This window comes from Copadichromis virginalis, linkage group LG10 (assembly GCF_057382275.1).
Source record: "Copadichromis virginalis isolate Kocher_CV1m ecotype Utaka linkage group LG10, C_Virginalis_male_GT1.1, whole genome shotgun sequence".
NCBI classification, from domain to species: Eukaryota; Metazoa; Chordata; class Actinopteri; order Cichliformes; family Cichlidae; genus Copadichromis; species Copadichromis virginalis.
The window spans coordinates 31,268,598-31,289,330 of record NC_140627.1 but is presented as its reverse complement, the minus strand read 5'-3'; the positions used below and the strand labels follow the sequence as shown (position 1 = coordinate 31,289,330).

General features: G+C 40.7%; 1 protein-coding gene across 1 annotated transcript; it reads left to right on the top strand.

Annotated features, from left to right (window-relative positions):
* The first annotated feature begins 1,272 nt into the window (after positions 1-1,272).
* LOC146700800 (E3 SUMO-protein ligase ZBED1-like) lies at positions 1,273-3,001 on the top strand. The gene is made up of 2 exons (XM_085471316.1): positions 1,273-2,331; positions 2,531-3,001. The coding sequence occupies exons 1-2, from the start codon at positions 1,273-1,275 to the stop codon at positions 2,999-3,001; spliced, it is 1,530 nt and encodes a 509-aa protein (XP_085327442.1).
* The last annotated feature ends 17,732 nt before the right edge of the window (positions 3,002-20,733 follow it).

Below are 20,733 nucleotides of genomic sequence, written 5' to 3'. Positions count from 1 at the left end.
TAACAAATAATGATTCACGACAGAGCTACACAAATGCTCTCTCTCTCTTTTTTTTTTTTTTGTTCAGCTCCTCAGATCATTTTAATGCATTGGGGGTTTGTACTCAGCCTTACTATGCAAGTTTCAGTCTGTTTGCTGTTTGCAAATTATTTGTCAGAACAATAGGAAACGACAGCACATCAGAACATATCCAGTGTTGATCCTCTCTATAAACTATGTACAAGAGCATATCGAGATCACAGACGGCGGATTATTGATTTAATTATTTCTAGCATTAGCAGAGATAAAATCCTCAATGGCCAGGCTTTAAGGAATGGCAGAGTTGCTCTGTTTGTTTAGCACAAACAAAACGTATTAAGGGCTCACAAAACACTCAGTGCTCAGCTTCACAATACAGCTGAATGGATGAGAACAATATCTGTGACGCAGTCTGGATATCTCCTTCATGATGGCTCTGTGTACATTGCTCGAGCTCAGTGCAGCAAATCTGTTGTTGGGAAAAACGACAGGGGCCTTTTAGTGCTCTATTACCAAAGGAAGGATTCTTAATTGGTAAAATCTGCAAATAGGACAGTGACAGACAATAAGAAAACATGTTAAATAGGGATGTAAGAAAATATCGATACAACGAAATATCGCGATATTTCGCGCAATGATACTGAATCAATATTTAAAATCACTGTTATCGATTTTTTTAATTGAAAAATGACATGCATTTACTGTTTATTTCTTTTGTATGTTGGAATTCAAACTCCGGCCACTGGTTTGCAGTTTTCACCGCCTTTACTATGACGTAAAAACGAGGTCTCGCGATAACTGTAGAAGCGTCTAGTTTGCCAAAAGAACGAAGTAGAACAGTCAGTGGACGTGTGTGATGCTAGCTAACTGATGACTGAAGAAGAGAGGATACAGCCGGCCCCCGCAGCTTTCAAAGCTGATGTGTGGACTTATTTTGGATTTAGGACAAAAGAAGGCAGTAAAGACTATGACAAGAGCTATGCAGTCTGTAAAATCTGCACCGCCAGAGTCAAATATTCCGGTAACACAACAAATCTACGAACACACGTGTCTAGACACCATAGCGACGTAGCGTCAAATGCTAATTTTAAAACAAAACGAGGTGATTCCTCTCAACGGACAATTGAAGAAGTTAACTTTTCGAAACTACCAGCAACTTCAACTCGTGCAACAAAAATAACGCAGTCAGTACTTGTTTTTATTTGCAAAGACATGCGCCCCCTGAGTGTTGTGGAGAATAAAGGATTTCGTAATATGATTAAAACGCTGGAGCCCCGTTACACCATTCCTTCTCGACAACACATCACGGACATCGCTCTGCCAAAGTTGTACCAAGAAGTCAAAGCGACAGTGCTGGACTCTCTCAACTCGGCTGAGACAGTTGCTCTGACATGCGACGCTTGGACTTCGAGAGCCACTGAATCGTACGTAACTGTTACAGCACATCACATAACAGACCAGTGGAACCTTCAGTCTCATGTACTACAAACCCGAGCCATGCATGACAGTCACACAGGTGAGCACATTGCAGCGTTACTAACTGACGCTGTGGCTGAATGGGGATTGAACGCAAAGGACCTTGTTGTTGTTACCGATAATGCACCAAACATGGTTCTCGCGGCTAGACTTGCAGGCATGACGCACATACAATGTTTTGCACACAGTCTGAATCTCGCCTCACAGAAAGCACTGAAAATACAATCCGTGGTGCGACTTCTCGGGAGGATCCGACGTGTAACAGCCTTTTTCAGGCGCAGCACCACAGCCAGCAACCAGTTGAAGCAGAAACAGTGCCTCCTTCAGCTACCAGCTCACAGATTGATCACGGACATAATTACAAGATGGAACAGCTCCTATGATATGATAGAACAATTTTTAGAACAGCAACCAGCCATCTGTGCAGCTCTGCTTTCTGCAGAAGTTAGGAAGAGTGAAAAAGAAATTTTCACATTAAGTGAGTCTGACATCACATGTGCAGAAGAAGTTGTCAGGGCACTCAAGCCTATGAAGGACGCCACCCTGGTGATGTCAGAGGAGAGTATGCCAACCCTGTCCATCATTGCTCCTCTTCATGCCAAGCTTGTGATGGGTGCACAAGAAAGTGTTGATGATACACCGACAGTAAGGGACATTAAGACTGCCATAGCAGAAGATCTGGGAAAGAGATATGTAAATGAGAGGGAGACACTATGGATGGCATCAACTGTTGATCCTCGGTTTAAGGACCTGCCCTTCCTGTCTGAAGCAGAGACCAGTGAGACCTATTCCAGACTGTTGGACACTGTGGTGACTGTGATAAAGAAGGAAGAAAATGTAAGTACATAAATTAGTTTATTTGGAAAAATTCAACTGAAGTTATAAGCAAGTGAATAAAGTAAAAAGCAAAAAAAAAAAAAAAAAAAAAAGCATATTGATGACATTTGTCATCAAATATTAGTGAAAAACAGGGTGAATCTTGGATTTGAATTTTGACTTTCTGACATTAATACTATTTGAATTTAATGTTTTTCAGCAGCAAAAGAATGAGGAGACTGACAAACAGGTGGAGGAAGAGAATGCCACAGAGGAGGCTCATCACCCACATATCAAAGACAACTTTGACTCCATCCCTCGGCCACCCCTAAAAAGACAGAGGACCTCATGTGCATTGGTGGACTTGCTCGGAGCTACGTTTGCCTCTACTAGTGACAATACTGCACCAAAATCAGAACATGATGTTGCTGCAGCTGAGATCAAGAGGTATAGAGATGAGACCCCTTTGCCTCTCACAGGAAATCCTCTCAGTTGGTGGAAGGACCATGAACAGGAATACCCTCAGCTATCCAAAGCAAGGAGTTTCCTATGCATTCCTGGAACAAGTGTCTCTGCAGAGAGAGTTTTCTCCTCTGCAGGAGACATAGTAAATGCACAGAGAAGTGTCCTGAGAGCTGACCATGTCGATCAGCTTGTATTCCTGCACAAAAATCTGGAAATTGAAAAATAAACACTGAGAAAACACTACACATGTAAAATCTCTGATATGAGAATGTTTGACATTTTGGTTGAGTCTCATAAGCACTTATTTAGATGAGTAAATTCCTTTTTTCAGGTTGTACTAAAAGTGTTCCATTGATGGACACTGCAGAGCTGTACTTTATTTTATTAACACTTAATTGTAATAGCACTTTACATTTTTTGTTAATGTTTACTTGGATGGATTCTTCAAGCAATTTCATTTTTGATTTATATTTGTTTATGTTTTTTTGTTTTTTTTTGGTTTTTTTTGGCCTGTCCCGTTTGGCTCTTTTGCCATCAGAATTGTTGTCTAAAGGCAAAGAAAGATGCCCAACGGATTTACTTTACCAAACTGACCATCCCAGCCTTGCCGTAATGGTCCATTTGATTCACCTTTTATTGTTTATTTTATTTTCACTTACTGAATACAGGACAGACTTGACTGGGGGAAAGAAGGGGAGAAAGAAAGAGGGAAAGAGAAACAGCTGAGAAGAGGGACGGGGGAGAAGGGCAAAAGACAAAAACCAACAGAACGGGCAGAGAAAAAAAAATGCATATATCAATCACCTGGATCACCTGCTGAGAAAGAAAAAAGAAAGCAAGCAGAAGAGAACAAGAGTAATAGAATAAACAACATCACAATGATATATGGGAATATGACAGTAAATACTAAATGTTAAACATTATTGTGCAGCACATAAGATCAACAGAACACAGTGTGCTTTGAGGTAGGAGCCAAAAAGGGTGTAGTTTGTGGGTGTGATCACCCGTGTGTACACCTGTGAGCATGGACGCGCTTGTTTTTTGTTTTTTAAAAGGTTCCTTCATGTAATAATCTGCTAGAGGGTGTGGGGGGGCCACAGCCCCGTCCTCCAGGGCGTGAAGCAGGTGTGGAGGAGATCAAAACTCCAGACATCCAGAAGCCCCCAGAACACAAGAGACCAAGGAAGACCAACAGAGGGGCAGCTGCGCCACTGTCCCGGAAAGAGCTGAGGAGAGTCCCAGATGAGGGCTCACTCAGCAGCCGCGGAGCAGAAGCCAGGGGGAGTTGTAGTGACGCGCCCGTGAGCTCCGCCGGCAGCCAGCTGCGCCTGAGTGACCGAGCCCCAGGCCGAGAGGCCGGGGGCACCCCACCTCCGAAGTGGCCCGAGCGAGCCCCAGGCTCCAGGCCCCAATAAGCGGCCGCCAAGGAGTGAGCCGGTGTGTACCTGGACGCCCATCCCCGGACACAAAGAACCACCAACGCACCGATGTCTGAGGGGGTCCGCCACTGGCAGGGGAAGTGGTGGTAGGGGGAGATAGGCCTCCAAACCTTGGAGGGCCTGAGATGTCCCCAGAGAGGTGGCGCCTGACACCCAACCTGACATATAGACACAGACATACAGGCACACACAGATACAAACATCCATTCCCACCCTCATGCTCTCATATGCACTTACTCCACACTCAACCAACGTGGAGACAGACATAAAGAGACGTTGTACACACGATCACACTCCCCAAGCGTACTCTACAAACCGGGTCTAGGTGCCCCCGCCCCTGGAGGGGGGAACTGCACCCAGACCCAGGTGGTGTTTCCCTTTTCCCTGCGGTGGGGGGAGGCAGACCGCCCCGACTCCGCAGCAGCAGGAAGGCTCCACACTCCAGACCGCAGTCGGACGGCCAACTCCTCCTCCTAGTCCTAGCCCCCCTGCTCCAGCAGGTCGCAGAGAATGGGGGTGAGAGAAGACTCCAAACCTCCCTCCACCCGCTCATTGTAATGTTGATGCATGTGTGTTCTAAGGTGCATTTAAAACCCAGGAGGGCTTGGAGCTACCTGCCAGAGAGCAGCAGGTAAGCGCATGGTCCCTCCTGCTAGCCCTCAATGTCTACGTGTATTTAAAATTGAGAGGTGGGCAACGATGCCAGGGGTGGGGTGTACACCCTGATGGTACTTTGGACTCCGTGTATCGTGCCCACCCCCAAGATCCTATATGTATGTGTAATGAGAGTGTGAGTAATGTGAATGTCTAAGTTGTGGGATAAAATTGAGGCAGAGGCAGCCAGAAGGGGACGGGGGGGGGGGGGGGGTAGCCTCCTCTGCACCCTGGTGACATACCCCTACTCCAAGGCCCTGCATGTGTGGGTGGTTGTGGTGGAGCGGGAAGAGGGAGGCAGCTGGAGATGGGGAGGGAAGGAAGGGAGGGGCAAGTGACCCCTCCCTGGGGCCAGCTCCCCCGCTGACCCCAGTAGGCACCCCCATACTCCGCGACCCGCCAGGGAAAGGGGGCCCAGGCCCATCCAGACCGGGCCCAGTGCAGCAGCGCCGCCCGGCCCCACAGAGCCCGGGACAGTCCACCCAACCCCACCACAGAGAAAACTGCACCCACCCCACCATCCACTCATCTTCCAGACTACATAAGACAATAAACACCCAGGCTGAGATCTTCCTCCACCTCTTCTGTATCTCCCCCTCCTGCAGAGGGAGCTCCTGAGGAGAGGAAAGCTCCTGCAAGATGTGACAATCTCCCCCACCAGTTGAAGAGCCCCCCAGGTGGCTCGACGCACCGGCGGCACCCTGCTCCAGGGCTGGGCCCCCATGCACCCACCCGCCCACAACCCCGGCAACACACCAACCAGGACCCAAGCCCCCGAGGCCCGGTCCGGGTCCCAGCCCAGAGACGGAGCGCCCCCAGAACCTCACGCCCATCCCGGACCCACCCAGGGGCAGCCAGGCTACCAGGTCAGTAACCCACGTCCGTCAGCACAGACCCTCCCCTAGCCCCGCTGCACGCAGCCGCGAGGAAACAGTCACCTGAGAGCCAACAGAGCCCCTAACCGGACATGACCGCTACCCCGGGTTGAGCCCCCCAAGGAAGATGCCTCCGGGGAACCCCCCGACGCCCTAAGCCTGTCCCTACCCCCACACCAATCACAACAGTGAAGGCGGGACCAAACTATGACCCCCCACCCCCACTAGGTGATGGAGCTGATCAAAGGAGCCCAGAGCAATTGATCTGATGTGGTGGCAGAGGCTGTATCAAGACTAATGTAATCTAATAGATAATTTCTATATTGGTTAGAATTAAGATTATTTTTATTTTTCCAGTTCATGAGGACTGTTTTCTTGGCTATGCATAGGGCAGTGAAAACCATATGGGCGATATTCTTTTCTGAAGTGACATTATCTAAGCTGCCCAACAAACACACTAAGGGGGAAGTTGGAATGTTACATTTCAGACACTTTGATAAGTCTTCACATATCTCGCGCCAAAACTTCTGAACTGGTGGACAGAACCAAAGAGCGTGGATATAATTGTCCGGTGAATTGGTTTGGCAGTGTGAGCAGTTGTTGGTAGACGAAAAGCCCATCTTGAACATCCGATGACCTGTATAGTGCACTCTATGTAATATTTTGTATTGAATTAATTGAAGACTGGGATTTCTAATTAGATGAAAGGTTTTTAAGCAAATCTGAGACCAGAAGTTTAGGTCTAAGTTAACTGATAAATCCGCTTCCCATTTTGCAATAGGAAGTGATATTGATTCATCTGTTTTAGAAAGCATTCTGTATATTTTGGATAGTAATTTGGGGGGTTTAAGAGTAAGAAATTGAACCACACTTGGTGGTGTTTGTAGTTCAACTTGACCCGGTTTAAATTTCTTTTTTACTATGGATTTAATTTGTTGATATTCTATATATTTGTTTATGTTAAGGTCACATAAAAAGTGCTTTGTTTTGATGCTCCATAGAGCAGTTTTTGGATAAGTATTTTACAATCATAGTACTTAGAAAGACTTCAGTGTTACATGTTTACTTTTTTCATGTTAAAAAATACTTGATATTTCAGTAAAGTAGTTTTTGTTTGTTTATTTGACATGACTTCTAATAAGGCAGATGTTAATTTCTCCATTCATTTTGAACTTAGAGTGTTTTTGTTTCAGATGTTTCATGTCAAGCATTAAACAGTTTGGACTGTTTACTTGAGTTTTCCTAATTAAATTTAGTCCTACTAAACACAAATATCGTCTGGCTTTTAGTATTGCAATATATCGTATCGTCTACCCTGTATTATGATACATATTGTATCGCCAGATTCTTGCCAATACACACCCCTAATGTTAAATATGGTGTATATTTTAAGACAAAATATCCAGCCTGGCACTTCAGTGATTACGAGTAAATACAGTGAAGTGTCAGATGCATAATCCCCAAATCAAATTAGGAGTAATTTGCGTCACTTAAAATGAATGAGCTCTCACTTAAGAAAGAGTTTTTATTTGATCATTTCCCAAGCACCATTAGGGCCTGTGGAGAGGATCAAAAGTAACCCTGACTTGTGCATATCCACTTCCTGAGAGCACTCAAGATGCATGTAAATGTATTCAGAATCAGTGTGATGGGAGAATTACAAATTAATTTGATATTTGTGTGGGTGTTCTGTTTCACAGGTGGTGAAAATGGAGCCTGACCATTTGTCACCAATCACAGCATCAAAACCTAATGGGAGGCGTTGTCAGACCTAATGGCAGAAGGTGCATTCTGTGATAAAACAGGGTAATTCCACTTCACAATAATCACAGGGGGGCTATCAAGTCGATAACTGCGTTTACAGCAAATGTCTTTCTGCACAGAGCAGGCAATTTTCTCTCTTGCAATAGCCGGAAACCCATTTTATTCGGGGAGTGTAGGGAATTGGTGGGTGCTGAAAGCAAAATTTCCCAGGAGGGTCTGGACATATTGTGAAAATCACTCCTACTGGAATGTAGCCAACATATTGTCACTCAGAGGAGGGTGAATTTGGGAACAATATTGTGTGCGCTCAAAGGAACAAATGCGCTCCAAGGTTGAAAGGGGCAGCTTGTCAACTCTGTGGCACTTTTTGGAATAATCTATTTGACGAAGGTTAGAGATAATATTGGTTTACCAAAATACTGCAATTCAAATTGATATCAGACTTGGTCTTTATTTGTCCAAGAAAGACTTCCCATTTATCTTCTGTTTGACAGCATTTAAGCAGGGACACATTTACCTCATGGGATTATATCTGAAAACAATCCAGACTTAAATATGCATTATTCTGTTTAAAGAAACCAATGGACACAAATTCTTTGGACACATTTGGCATCTTGCCTTCTCTAAAGGTCAACAAACCTAACATCATAATGGTCGGTCTATAAATCTGAAAAAGCCTTTGAAATTAAGAGTTTAAATTAAGCCAAGAGCCAGAGGTTGATATGATTAACCTCGTGGTGACCATTACTTTACCAACAGTTTTGCCACAAATTATTTATATTACAACTTGCAGATATGCCTTTCCTGTTGGTATTGTATAAAACATGAATGGAACTTGAATAAATATTAATATGCCCCCAGTACTGAGATAGAATCAATCTTGCTCTAACAGTAAATGGCATTGCGTTCCTCAATTCAGCTGTCTAACTGTCTAAACACAAGACGTCCACAGACGTTATTTTGGTGAGACATGACCTTTAAAAATATCTCACTATTTTCTCTGAATTTATTTGAAAAGTCAAATGTGAAAAGTCTCCAACAAAAACCATTTACCATTGTTCTACCAAGCAATTCTTTTCTGTCAGTTAGAGATACATAAAATCACAATATTATTCATAATAATATTATAAAACAATGATATGATTCAGGTGTTATTAATGTTTTATTATCAAAGATTTTCCCATGTATGCTGCATTTTGACACTATTCGGGCACATCATTAATCACAATCACAGCTACTTATTCCTTTTTATCTCTTCGACTGGTCACTTCCCATCAAAGAGATGCCAACAAGTCATTTAGAGTTTCACTGGATGGTGCAGAATTTCTTCTTCTCAGAACCTCTTTTGATGTGACAAATCACTTTGCCGACAGGCACGGTAATTTAAATGATAAGAACTTCTCTCTAACAAAATTAATTTTGATATGTATCTGGCAAGCGTAGCCACGCTATCGCAGAGAAGCAGCTGGCCCCAAGCTAAGGTAAAGCGCTCATTATTTTCCAATTAAACTCAGTGGTATCTGTCCAAATAAATGCTAAAGGCAGGTACAGGGAACCCAAGTTATTTGTTAAGTTGTCTAAGTGAACCTAATTAAAATGTTGTTACAGTTTTACGTGACCTAGTTACTATGTTTATTGTGTTTAAACTGCACATACAAATATATTTTAATACCCCCTTTTAGAGAGTTCTTTAAGGGATTTCCAGAGAAGTGAGGGTTTCCTCTTTTTGTTTGTTTTTTTACATTTTACATTTTACATTTTTTCATCTCAAAAGGTTTTACACTGGCGTGCACTGAAGTGGGGAATCATCTTTTTTACTCACTGGATACATTTAAGCATCAAAAACTACTTTTGTTAGATCTTGGAGAAGATCACAATTTCTGTGTAGTCATGAGTTGTGATAATGGATATTAGTGATGGGTCGTTCGCGAACGAAATGGCTCTTAGAGCCGGTTCTTTGACGTGAACGACGCGAGCCGGCTCCTTATCGCGAGCCGTCACGTGTTTGTTTTTTTTTTTCTTTCTCTCACCCTCTCTCTCTCTCGCACTTTTTTTCGCTTCACTCTGCACGCGAGCCTTGTGCTTTACGCTGGGCAGAGGGGGGAGGGGCGGTAGTTACACTCAGTAGCACAGGAACAGAGCCAGAGGGAGAGAAAGAGAGCCAGGGAGAACAACGTCACATTAGAAAGGTATAGTAATCATCCACAACTATTTTACGTTGCAGATGATAAAGGATTCAGAAAGTTTATTCATGCAGGCCCATATGACAGAGAATATGCATGTTCTTTTTGTTTTAATATTATAATTTATATTTAATTGTGTTGTGGTTTGCAGTGTTGTTTTCACTTTAAATTTGTAAAAGGAAAAAGCTGAAAATTTAAATAGTTAAAAGTTGAAATGTAAATAGTTTATTTTATGTATTATATGATTTATTTATTACATTTTATGTGGAGTGAATAAATAAAAGTATATTTACGGTGGCCCCTAGAGACAAAGCACATACAAACTTCAAATCACGTACGAACTCTGAAGCATGTACAAACTCCAAAACACGTACAAACTCCAAAACACGTACAAACTCCAAAACACGTACAAACTCCGAAGCACATAAAAACTCAAAACACGTACAAAAGAACAACAGAAGTGCTCCAGGATGCTGGGCGCAGTGTTGAGCTTTTGTTATCTTGTGGCTACACAAGCCAGCAAGTACCAACGACCGGATTTGGTGTGTGGTAGTAATAGGTAAATGAACTTTTTTTTAAATTATTTGAATATATATGAGTGCCTGTGTATAAATACACAAACAATACACACATGCTTTCAATTGTGTAATTTAAGTGATCTAGTAGCTCGGCTTTGGAAGTTCAGTTCATGCTAGAAATGTGTTTTGGAGTTTGTACGTGTTTTGTCTCTAGGGGCCACCGCATATATTTATATATAAACATATATAAATAAAACCACTTTTTTTTACATTAGTAATTCCTTTTGTGCATAATTTTATATTATTGTTAATAATAAATTAATTAAAGCAACAAAACAACCTGAAGAGCCGGTTCGGAGCCGAAAGAGCCGGCTCTTTTTAGTGAGCCGAACCGAAAGAGCCGGGTCTCTAAAAAGAGCCGGAAATCCCATCACTAATGGATATGTGAGACCTTCTACATAAACCTGGTATGTGACAGCACACATCCTAGGTTCTTCTGGCAGTTTTAACATTGACCAATGTTATGATGATCATATGAAACTGTGGTGTTGTCTGCTCAGACTCCTCATCAAAGGAGTTGGTTTTTCTCCAGTCGGGTGAGAACTGTGCACAGTGATTCATTGTGCTTTGTTTTTCCCATATTTTTTAAACGTGATTGATTTTTCGATTTGACCAAGGCGCAGTTTTGCTAGCAACACGTATTTTAGTTGCTTCTCTGATGTTTTTGATGTTACCCTTCTTCTTCTCCTTTGTGTTGTACAGGTACAATGTGAGTTCAACCATGTGGGGTTTCTGCAACCCCTGGCTTGTGTTACAGCTGATGGGGACAATGGAAAGGCAAATATTGATCTGTTTTTGTGAGTTTTCTTTGTATTTGAGGCTTTTACACACCTCACAGCCCAAGACAGTCAGAATATTTTTCTAATACAGTCCGTGGACTTGGTGGGGTGAGTGTTGTCCTAAAATAGTTGTTTCTATATTGCTCGTTACAGTTTTTAGGTGCTGGAAGTTTTAGTTTATTACTCTTCATAACAGAGAATATGAACAACATTGCTACTCAGCAGGTCTTTTTTATATAGCTATGTATCACCCATGGTAATTTCAGGATATGGTTTCATCTCCATGAGTCCAGTTTGATGGAGTTGTTTGGTACAATAATAAGCGTTTTGGATATAGAGAGTTGTGTTGACTGTTTGGTAATCCTGTAGCTAACAGAGTTATTGTCCGCTCGTGAAAAAATCAGCAATTCTGACTTCACAGTTGAATTTTTTTTTCTGGAACATCTCCTGAACTCAGATTTTCCACTTGGAAAGTTGGAGTGAATCAACATACCCCAAAATCCATAATGGCAGCACTGAACATAAGCAGTAGTAAAACTGGGAAAGTTTAATCTGTACTGCCACTGTTGTGTATTTTTGACTCACTAAGCCACTGATTAGGCTCTATGAATGAATGTGTTTGTTCGGCATAAAAAAATAAGTAATATGTTGTATTGCTAGTGATATCTTAATGGCTCTACCTTACTAAGAACCACAACAAATCCTGTTTTTCCTTGAACGCGCCAACTCAAGAGTGATGTCACTCCCGAGTTCAAAAATGCAAATAACCTGAAATGAGGATTAATGCTTCACATGATAATGGATTCCCACCCCCTATCACTGTAGCTTTCCTTTTCTTGTTTCCCTGCATACATATAAACAGTTAGGCTGTACATCTTTACAGAGCACAGTAAGGTACAGATATGGAAGTCTGATGAAAGGTTTCAGACAAAATATGAAAAGCTGTCAGAGAAAACAGTTAATTATAAGTACTGAAGTAAAAACCTCACCAGTTTGCACATATATAGTGAGATGACAAAGAATCAAGTATTTTGGATGTAGTAATATAGCAACCTGACATTTTGAAGAACATGACAGCAGGAATGACTGAATTTATTTGGTAGGAACAGAAAATTGCAATAAAATGATATTCTAAACAGTTCATAGAGTATGTGGGCCACATCAATAAATCAAAGAAACAAATCCCGTATGGTGATCAGTCAGCTCATCAGGCAATCTGTCAAGAGACTAATGCACAAATATGACATTTATCTGTCAGTTAGCTTGTCAAATTGATAGAGCTAAGGATAGAACTGACAGTAATTTATTCTCTTGTCTGTTCTCTGCTATGAAATATCTTGGGTACAAGTTTCACTTAAAAGGAAAAAAGTTTTTTTGCAGTAAGTAGCAGTTCCTAAAATGCTGTCCCCTTACTACACAGATGTTACTGAAGATAGAAAATGTAAACAAATCTTTGCAGTAGCTCAAATGTTTTCCTTTCCCCTGCTTCCACTCTTTGGACTACACTGGTTAAACATGTTGTGGAAATGATTTTCATCTTCTCCTCGCTGCAAAGTACACTGCAGAGATGGTTCTGTTCCATGCAATGTCAATGAAAAGACTCAAGAGGCAGAAATAAAAGTCACTACAGGAGGTAGACACTGAGGCAAAAGTGCAGTGAGCTGGAAATGTATCGCTCGAGCAAAACTATATACTTCATGTATCTACTTCATAAATATAAAATATAGCGCTACACTCTCTCACATGTGGATGAAAAAAATGTATTAATGTGCATCATGCTGTTTCCATGACACGGAAAAGTGCTTCTGTATTTCTTTCAAGTCTTCTACAGCTTGCTTTGGTGGGTTTGTGTCGTGTTTAGCTTTTATGTAGTTATAGTTTCTTATTTTGTTCTGTACATGGTTTCTTTTGCAGGTAAACCCTTTATTCAAGATGTATTTATTGTTCTTTTAATCACCCACAACAGAGTATAGCCAGTACTGTTTGTGGTTATGTAAATTACATACATAACTACAAGTGTCTTATATGGATGCTGTGTTTTTCACAGTGAAAACTGATGCAGTCCAGCCCACCGGGTATGTAATGAAACTGCAATAACTATTGGACTTGTGCTAAGTCTGAAACTTGACTCCACTTCCTGCACGAATTGAGTTCCTGGATCCATAAGAATATCCATCCATCCATCCATCACTACTTCTCATCTACATCTGGATTGATTTTTTATTTTATTTTGTCTACACATAACATCAAGACAATGTCCATCTTTCCTTCTCATTTTTATATGAAACATGCAAAGTGTGGGGTTATCCTGTTAACTTCCTGAGTTCTTGTTTTTAGGTTTTGTTTTTTGGCTTCCCAGTGTTTATTCTGTGCTCCCTTTTCTCTGTGTTCCTTCTGTCTGTCCATGGTGTTATTTTGTCTGCTCATGAGTCTGCGTATGTTCTGTGTCTCGTCTGGATCTCTCTGTCTGTGGTGTGCTTCCTGTTTTACTTCGTAGGTCTGTGCCTTATGTCTGTGTGTTCAGCTTTGCGCTCTCCCCGTCTCGTCAGTGTAATCAGCGTCAGCCGTGTCTCCCAGCTGTTTCCTCTTAGCTCTGTTCACCTCTTGTATTTTTGTTGCGTCATACCCTCATACCTCCCCTGTGCGATCAGTTTGCATACCTGCCTGCTTGCTAGTTTAGTTTTGTATTCCCAGTTCAGTTCAGTTTGTGCACATCAATACAGCTGCTTAAGGTTCACCCTTTAGTTCCTGCGTTTGTGAGTCCTGCATTTTGGGTCCTCTCTCCCTGCCTGCCTGCACACAGCCATGACAGTTATTCCATATTTGAGCTATAGCATTGGTAGAAGGAGCTTCTGGGTTTGGAAAGGCAGTCCAACACAGAAGTGCCTAAAACCTGCATTCTTTTTAATGTTCAACAGAGGGACACATCTGTGGTTGCACAAAGACTAATGGGCTTATAGAAGTAAATTGGAAAACAGCCATCAGACCATACCTCTGTAAATACTTTAATGGTAATTTATTGGCTCAGTCACTTATTTTCGGTCATACTGAATAACATAAGTCTTTTTTTTTTCTTTTTACAATTTTAGGATTCAGAAAAGAAAATCATCCAGAATAAGCTCACTGGCCAAAAACATGTGCTTGACAAGTTGCTAGCCAATGAGCTTGTGGGTTTACAGTCAGAACCATTATTTGACTTGCAAGTTTCAAAACACCAAAACAAACAGCTTTCATAGGCAAAAACGCAACTGTAGAGGCTTCACAATGGGACATCACAAACCAGCAGGTGATGTTAAGTTAGGTACATGAATCTTTTATACTTCCTGTATTCTGTCTATAATTAAAGCTTTTTAGAAGCTGGGTGTGGCTAAATAACTAGTTTCCCTTTACACTTTTAATTATTACTGATTTATAGAGATTGACAGACCACGTGACTTTCGCGCATTGCATGCCGTGAACTCGTGGCAAAACAATCCAAGTACCACATCAAATGCAAGCATTTGCAGCACCGCAAAACGTTCATTCTCCGGTTCCAATAAATTCTTGCTTTTTCTTTGCCCCCCAAAAAGGAATGTACAAAACGAAGGAGAACAATGCCGGTCCGTACAAAGACAGACTTAATGAAAAGTCAAAGAAAAGATACGAGGAAAAAAAATCAAACCAGTGAAAGGGTCAGACCCTTACGAGCACACAGAGTGGACAAAATATGTTAGCGTGCTGCCCAACTTTCACCACGCTCATATTTATAATTATACGGTTCTTGGAGTGAGTGCATACACTCATGAAGTTTAGTAACTTCCGGTCACTGCAACAAGCCCAGGTACAGTTTACCGACGGATGGGTACAGGACCTTGAAATGCACCGTGTAGAACGAAAGACCATCGTACATATCATAAGTTTACCAGTCTCACAAATTGTCGTCATAAATACACATTCGTTAACCGTTTATTAATATAACCTTTGAGCCCAACGGTAATTAATTAGTAGTGGAAATAATTTCTGGTTCATTACAGAAATGTAGCAGTGACAATAATACTGTATACTGTAATCGCACTGGACAATTAGTGATACAAGACAACTGTTTTATCCTGTGAATAAAAGTATAGGTTTTAATCAGTGTACCATGGTAATAACAGAAGCGAAACGCAATATTGTGTCAGGACAATCCATTATTTATGCACAATAAACAAAGGAGCATAGCGCGACCATTTCTGTTCAGCGCCAGACTTGCTTGTAACCTATATCACCAATTATGTTATGAAAAATGACGCATTAACTACAACAGCAGACTGACCTCTGTGTAAATGCTTGGAGAAGACTAACATGTGAGCTGGAGGGTTCTGGGACGTTATATTTGATCTTTGAATGGCTGCAATCCAGGCCATCCGTTGCCTCTTTGTTACTTCGGAAACATGGCTCGAACAATTTCTCTTCAACGACGTAATCCGATAACAACCGATCTCTTTACCCGTCGGCTTCCCGTGGCTGTCATGTGACCGGCTATTGCAGTTAATAATACAACAGCTTCTTGACATTTTTGTGTTTCTTTTTATCGCTGTATAACTGATTTCAATTGAAAGCCAGCGTGCGCTAGTACCTCTTGCCACGAGTTCCCAGAATTCTTTGCGGTTTTACCCCTGAGTGACGTCACATTTTCAATCTCTATTGTGACATTTCTGCAGTCTCAACAATGCAATCAAAATAAATGTGCTCGTTTCTTTAACACAAGTTCTAATATTACTTGCTATTCACACTTCAGTCAAATATTTAAAGGCAGTTTGTGGATGACCAGCAGTTTTTTAATGATTCTGTTTAGCACTGCTGCACAGAGGAGGTTTTTACGATTCATATATTGAATCATAAAACTCATATTTTTTAATAAGAAAGGATTATATTTAGTGTCTGGCTTGGTAAAAGCCTTGCTGCAATATTTATATATGCACATGTAAATTTTATCTAGTTTCATATTATTTATGCAGAAACTTTGTATTAAATCACCCAGAGCTGAGAGGCTATAAGGCTGCAATATATCATTGTTCGGCTGCTGTCACATGATGCGGCTTTCTACTCTCTGGATAATACTTAAATTACTTTGGCTGTGGTGTTCTGAAGGTAATGATGTCATTTATTTGAATTATTATAAGAAACAATGTGGGGTGCTGCTTTCTGTCAGGTGACACAGACAGTCTGTCAAATATGTTTGCCTACACAGTTTGATTTGGTGGATGGTGAACTGAGCAGCTCATTCTGATGGCTTTGAATAAAAAAAAAATGGGCAAAATTTACAGCTGTTCTCTCCAGGGAGCAGGTAAAACTTTGATTAGTTCTTTGGGAAGTGAAAAGGGTGGAAGTGGAAAGTTAGGGGAGGATCTGTGTGCCATGTCACTACTAAGACTGAATTATTACTCTAAATAACAGATTCAAAGCCTGCACTAACTACCTCTTCTATCACAGCTTGTAGATTACACATATTCATCAGCACATAAACAATTGTTCTTTAATTACATATATTGTATAATTTATTAACTCGCTGGCACATCTTTGAAACAACTGCTGATGGATTTGAAGGCTCCTATCTGAAAGAGCCGAGCTTTAAAATAGCAAAATAATTCATGTCCTTTTTGTCCCAGTGACATCAAAGAAACCACACAAGGCTGATGGTGCTTTAATGGATTTTTTTTAAGCTGTAGCTCATAGACTGCGCTGTATTCATTGCAGCATTCATGAGACAAGGATGTGGTATGAAAAAGTTCTGAGCGGAAAAATCCTTAACCAACATAAATGTCTGTGTTCCTGACAAGCAAAACCTCTTTTTGGCCTCTAAGTAACAAATACTGAGGTAGCATGACATTTTTATTGCCACAATAACTCACCAAAGTCTGATCAGTCACAGCGTTTGAGAGTGACAACTATAATTCATGTCTATCTCCTGGAAGCACTTTTTGGTTTCACTGTTGAGTATCCAGAGATAAACAGTAGCACTTCCGTCAATTTTCAGAAAAATCACTCATTTATTCTGGTCTAAATCAGAGCTTTGATGGTCAAATGAAGATCACAGGATTTTGGTTTAGAATCATAGATGAGAAACTGGGGAAACGAGAGATTCAATCAATTAATGAATAGGAAAGACACATTTGCTGCACTCACCTCAAAACCGATTTTTTGCATCTGAACTTGCTGTGTGTGTGTGTGTGTGTGTGTGTGTGTGTGTGTGTGTGTGTATATAATATATTAGTACTGTATGTTTGTAAGTTTTCACAGAGTCTATAATAATTGTCACCTATCGCGGGTTATTTTTAGAACTTAACTCCTGCAATAAGCAGGATATACAAGCTGAATGTGGTCGTAGGCAACCATGGGCAGTGATGAGCTGTCATTGGGAGAGTCTGAATTCTTGTTGGGAATCCCGCAATTGCGGCCTCAATTGTGGGAGAGGCAGAGGAATACTTTCATATACCTGAGTAAGCAGTGTCAAAGGTAAAATAGTTTTTTGTTTGTTTTTTACTACTGAAATGTCATTGTGTATTCAGCACTGGTTAACGTTTGAACTATGAGCGCACTTGTTGCCAAATGAAGCCATCTTATTGGTCAGATTTGTTTAATCTTGATAAGAAAAATGGAAAAAAATGGTTAAATGGTCAGAGTATCATTTTTTAAATTATTATTAGCATACCAAATTTACCAATTACCATAAAACACACACAAATATAGAAACCTGATTGGAGGTTTGGCACATACAAACACCACCACCTTATTGGTGCTACAGCCATCTACTGAAGAAACTCCACCCAATGATTCAATATTTGACTCATATTTGGTAATAAAGTCCTGTGGCTGCAAAACAAGCTCAAATTATGATCTCACCACCACCATGCTCAGCACTTAAGGAAGAAAGAAAGTTAAAGATTAAGGATTTTACACAAAACTTGACAAATGGGAAACCCTTTTTTAATCAATAAATGAAATGTGTTCCACAAATGTATCTTTGACAGCTGTGTGCTTTCATTTAAACTGTGGGGGAGCTTGTTTTAGGTAGGCAAAAAACAGTGGCTGAAACAATATAACACGTAAATAAACAAATCCTAGTAGACTCCCTAATATGAAATTATGAGCCAGGAAATTAGCATTATGTAGGCATTTTAATTTGAATGATAAAACGAGTCTTTTAATTCAAAGCTAAAAGTAAAAAAGGTCAGATGAAAGTGGTTTGTTTGTTTTTTTAAATAAATGAAGCCCTGTAGCAGCAGCCACCATCTGGCTACCATAACTGCCCACAGGCCATTGTCTGGATGAGAACCATGAGTCAGCAGGAGGGAGGCAAGCAGAGGTCAACTAGAGCTCTAGGCAAGGTCACCTGCAGGACTGGACAAGCTGGCATAGCTCTTGGAAGACACACACACACCACAAACAGATGGCCAAATGGTCCACTGACGCTTCTGTCGATCCATCTGCGGATTATTCTTATCATTTCCAAAAGGTGAAGATATTGATTTTTCCAGGGTTTGGCTGAAAGTGTTTGTGTGTTTGACTGATGCTTATCTCAGTATGCAGCATATCACCTGTCTGTCAGTGCCAGCCTGCAGAACCATCCAGTGTGGAGAAAAATCTGCAAAAGTTTATACCTGAGAGATTTCGCAGTTATCACTGAGCAAAATGTACATTCCTCTTCTGTACGCACAATGAACTTATGGCTTTGAATAGCAATTAGCAGCATATTACTAATGTAAAAGATTTTTCATATAGAATTTCTCAAAGTAGCTAACAGAGCTGTAAGGAAGCCTAATGATCTGTGTGTGTTCTGCAGGTGCACTGGTCTATAAATAATTAATTAATTAAAATAATTATGTGAAAGGCAGCAGCTTGAAAAATAATCCCAGCATCTGCCACACATAGATAAAAAGCAAATAAGTGCTCCATAAGCAATGTCAGTAGAACAATTTTTCATCATATCCATTTTACTGTGAACAAAACAAACCACAACCAACCGTAGTCACTGTGATGTATTTGTGTGTTTCCCATGGGGAGCATTAAACTGAAAAATTCAATTTGCCAGTTTTCAAAGTGTTTCAAGGATTTTACTTTATAGCATGTGTTACTGACTATAGGGAAGTCCAAATTAGAAACATCCTAGTCAAATTAAATGAACAGTATACTTCCAGCTTACAGAACATGTTGCATGATGTTTATGTTCTCCAGTGGTTATTAAATCAGATTTACACACATGAAGCCCTCAATTATTTTTATTAGTTATCTAACTATCATCCATTTGAGGGGGCCAGCTGAAATTGGGCAAAAGTGAGCTATACCCCCGACAGACAAATCCCAACAATAGCCGCCTCAAGGTGCTTTATATTGCAAGACATTACAGTAATAGAGAAAAAACACCAACAATCAAACGGCAAGCTGCCAAGTGGGAGCAGTGGGAAGAAAAAACTCCTTTTTAACAGGAAGAAACCTCCAGCAGAACCACTCCCATCCACACCTGTCTTTAAAAAAAAGGGACACATTTTTTCCACAGTTCATGGCTAGCTTCTGTCAATGGCCAGATGTGTTTGAGGAGTGGACCCAAAAGCAGACTGGCGAGAGACACGATGAAGTTTAAGAAAAAGCGAGCCATTTATTCAGGCTGATAACTGTCATGGTCCGGGGTCGTGTTTCCTGTTTTATTTTGAAAGAGTCTGTTCCTTGTTCACTGCATTTATTTTACTCTCCCCTATGTTGTCATTATGTTTCATTCTAGTCAGCTGTGTCTCCACTTTCCCTGATCACCTCATGTGTGTATTTAGTCCTCAGCCTTGCTGTGTTCAGTGTCGCGTCGTCTGTGTTCTCACCCACCATGTTTGTATTCATAGTTTTCTGAAGAGGGAAGTGGACACACATGGGGAACACAGCTGACACAAATGAACATGACGCCACAGGGTAAACAGGAAACATGGAGAGACGTAGACACCTGGACCAGACAACATGGAAACAAACTTAAGTAAACATACAGTTGGTGCTAGAAATAACATAATACCAAATGACAGAAAAAATAAAACAAACACAAAGAATTCCAAAAAAATCATAATCTCAAAAATGCTGGGTAACATCCACATACCCCCTGACAGCTTGTACATTTTGAATGGCTCCTCTGAGTGACCATAAAAGAGTTTTGTTTTTGTTTGTTTTTTTTGATAATTGTATCCACTTGTGAAATATTTCTCCATAACTTCAAGTTATCTGCTGCACTACTAAGCATTTGTAAAAATGTTGTCTACCCCCTGTGCTGTTAGTTTTTTCACCTTTTTCAACTGGCACTTTTTATGGACTCAAATACACTTGCACTGCATGAACAACCTGTACCACAAACATTGGTTTGACGCTTTTTCCACTACTAGAACCTCTCAGCCGGCACCACCACAAAGTGTTTTTCTTTGTAGCTAAACCTCTGCTTACTTCACTTCTATTCAGCTGCTCTGTGCTGCTTTTTATTATATTTTATTTATTTATTTATTTATTGTGCATGTCTTGAGAAAGTCATTTTTCTCTTTTGCTGCTTTCAGCATAGTGTAAATGTTGCTTACAGCTGCATAGCCTGTGTGTCCTTTAAAGGAAAATATGCTTTATTTTATATTTTACATGCAGTAAATCATGTTTCAGTGTTAGTTGTTATACAAATACATGTATAAATTTTATTTGTATCCTCA

Excerpts from the sequence above, each read along its gene's own strand:
- LOC146700800 (XM_085471316.1), top strand. The coding sequence starts at position 1,273 with ATGATTAAAACGCTGGAGCCCCGTTACACCATTCCTTCTCGACAACAC. Across the intron at positions 2,332-2,530 it reads TGATAAAGAAGGAAGAAAAT|CAGCAAAAGAATGAGGAGAC; the intron begins GTAAGTACATAA and ends AATGTTTTTCAG.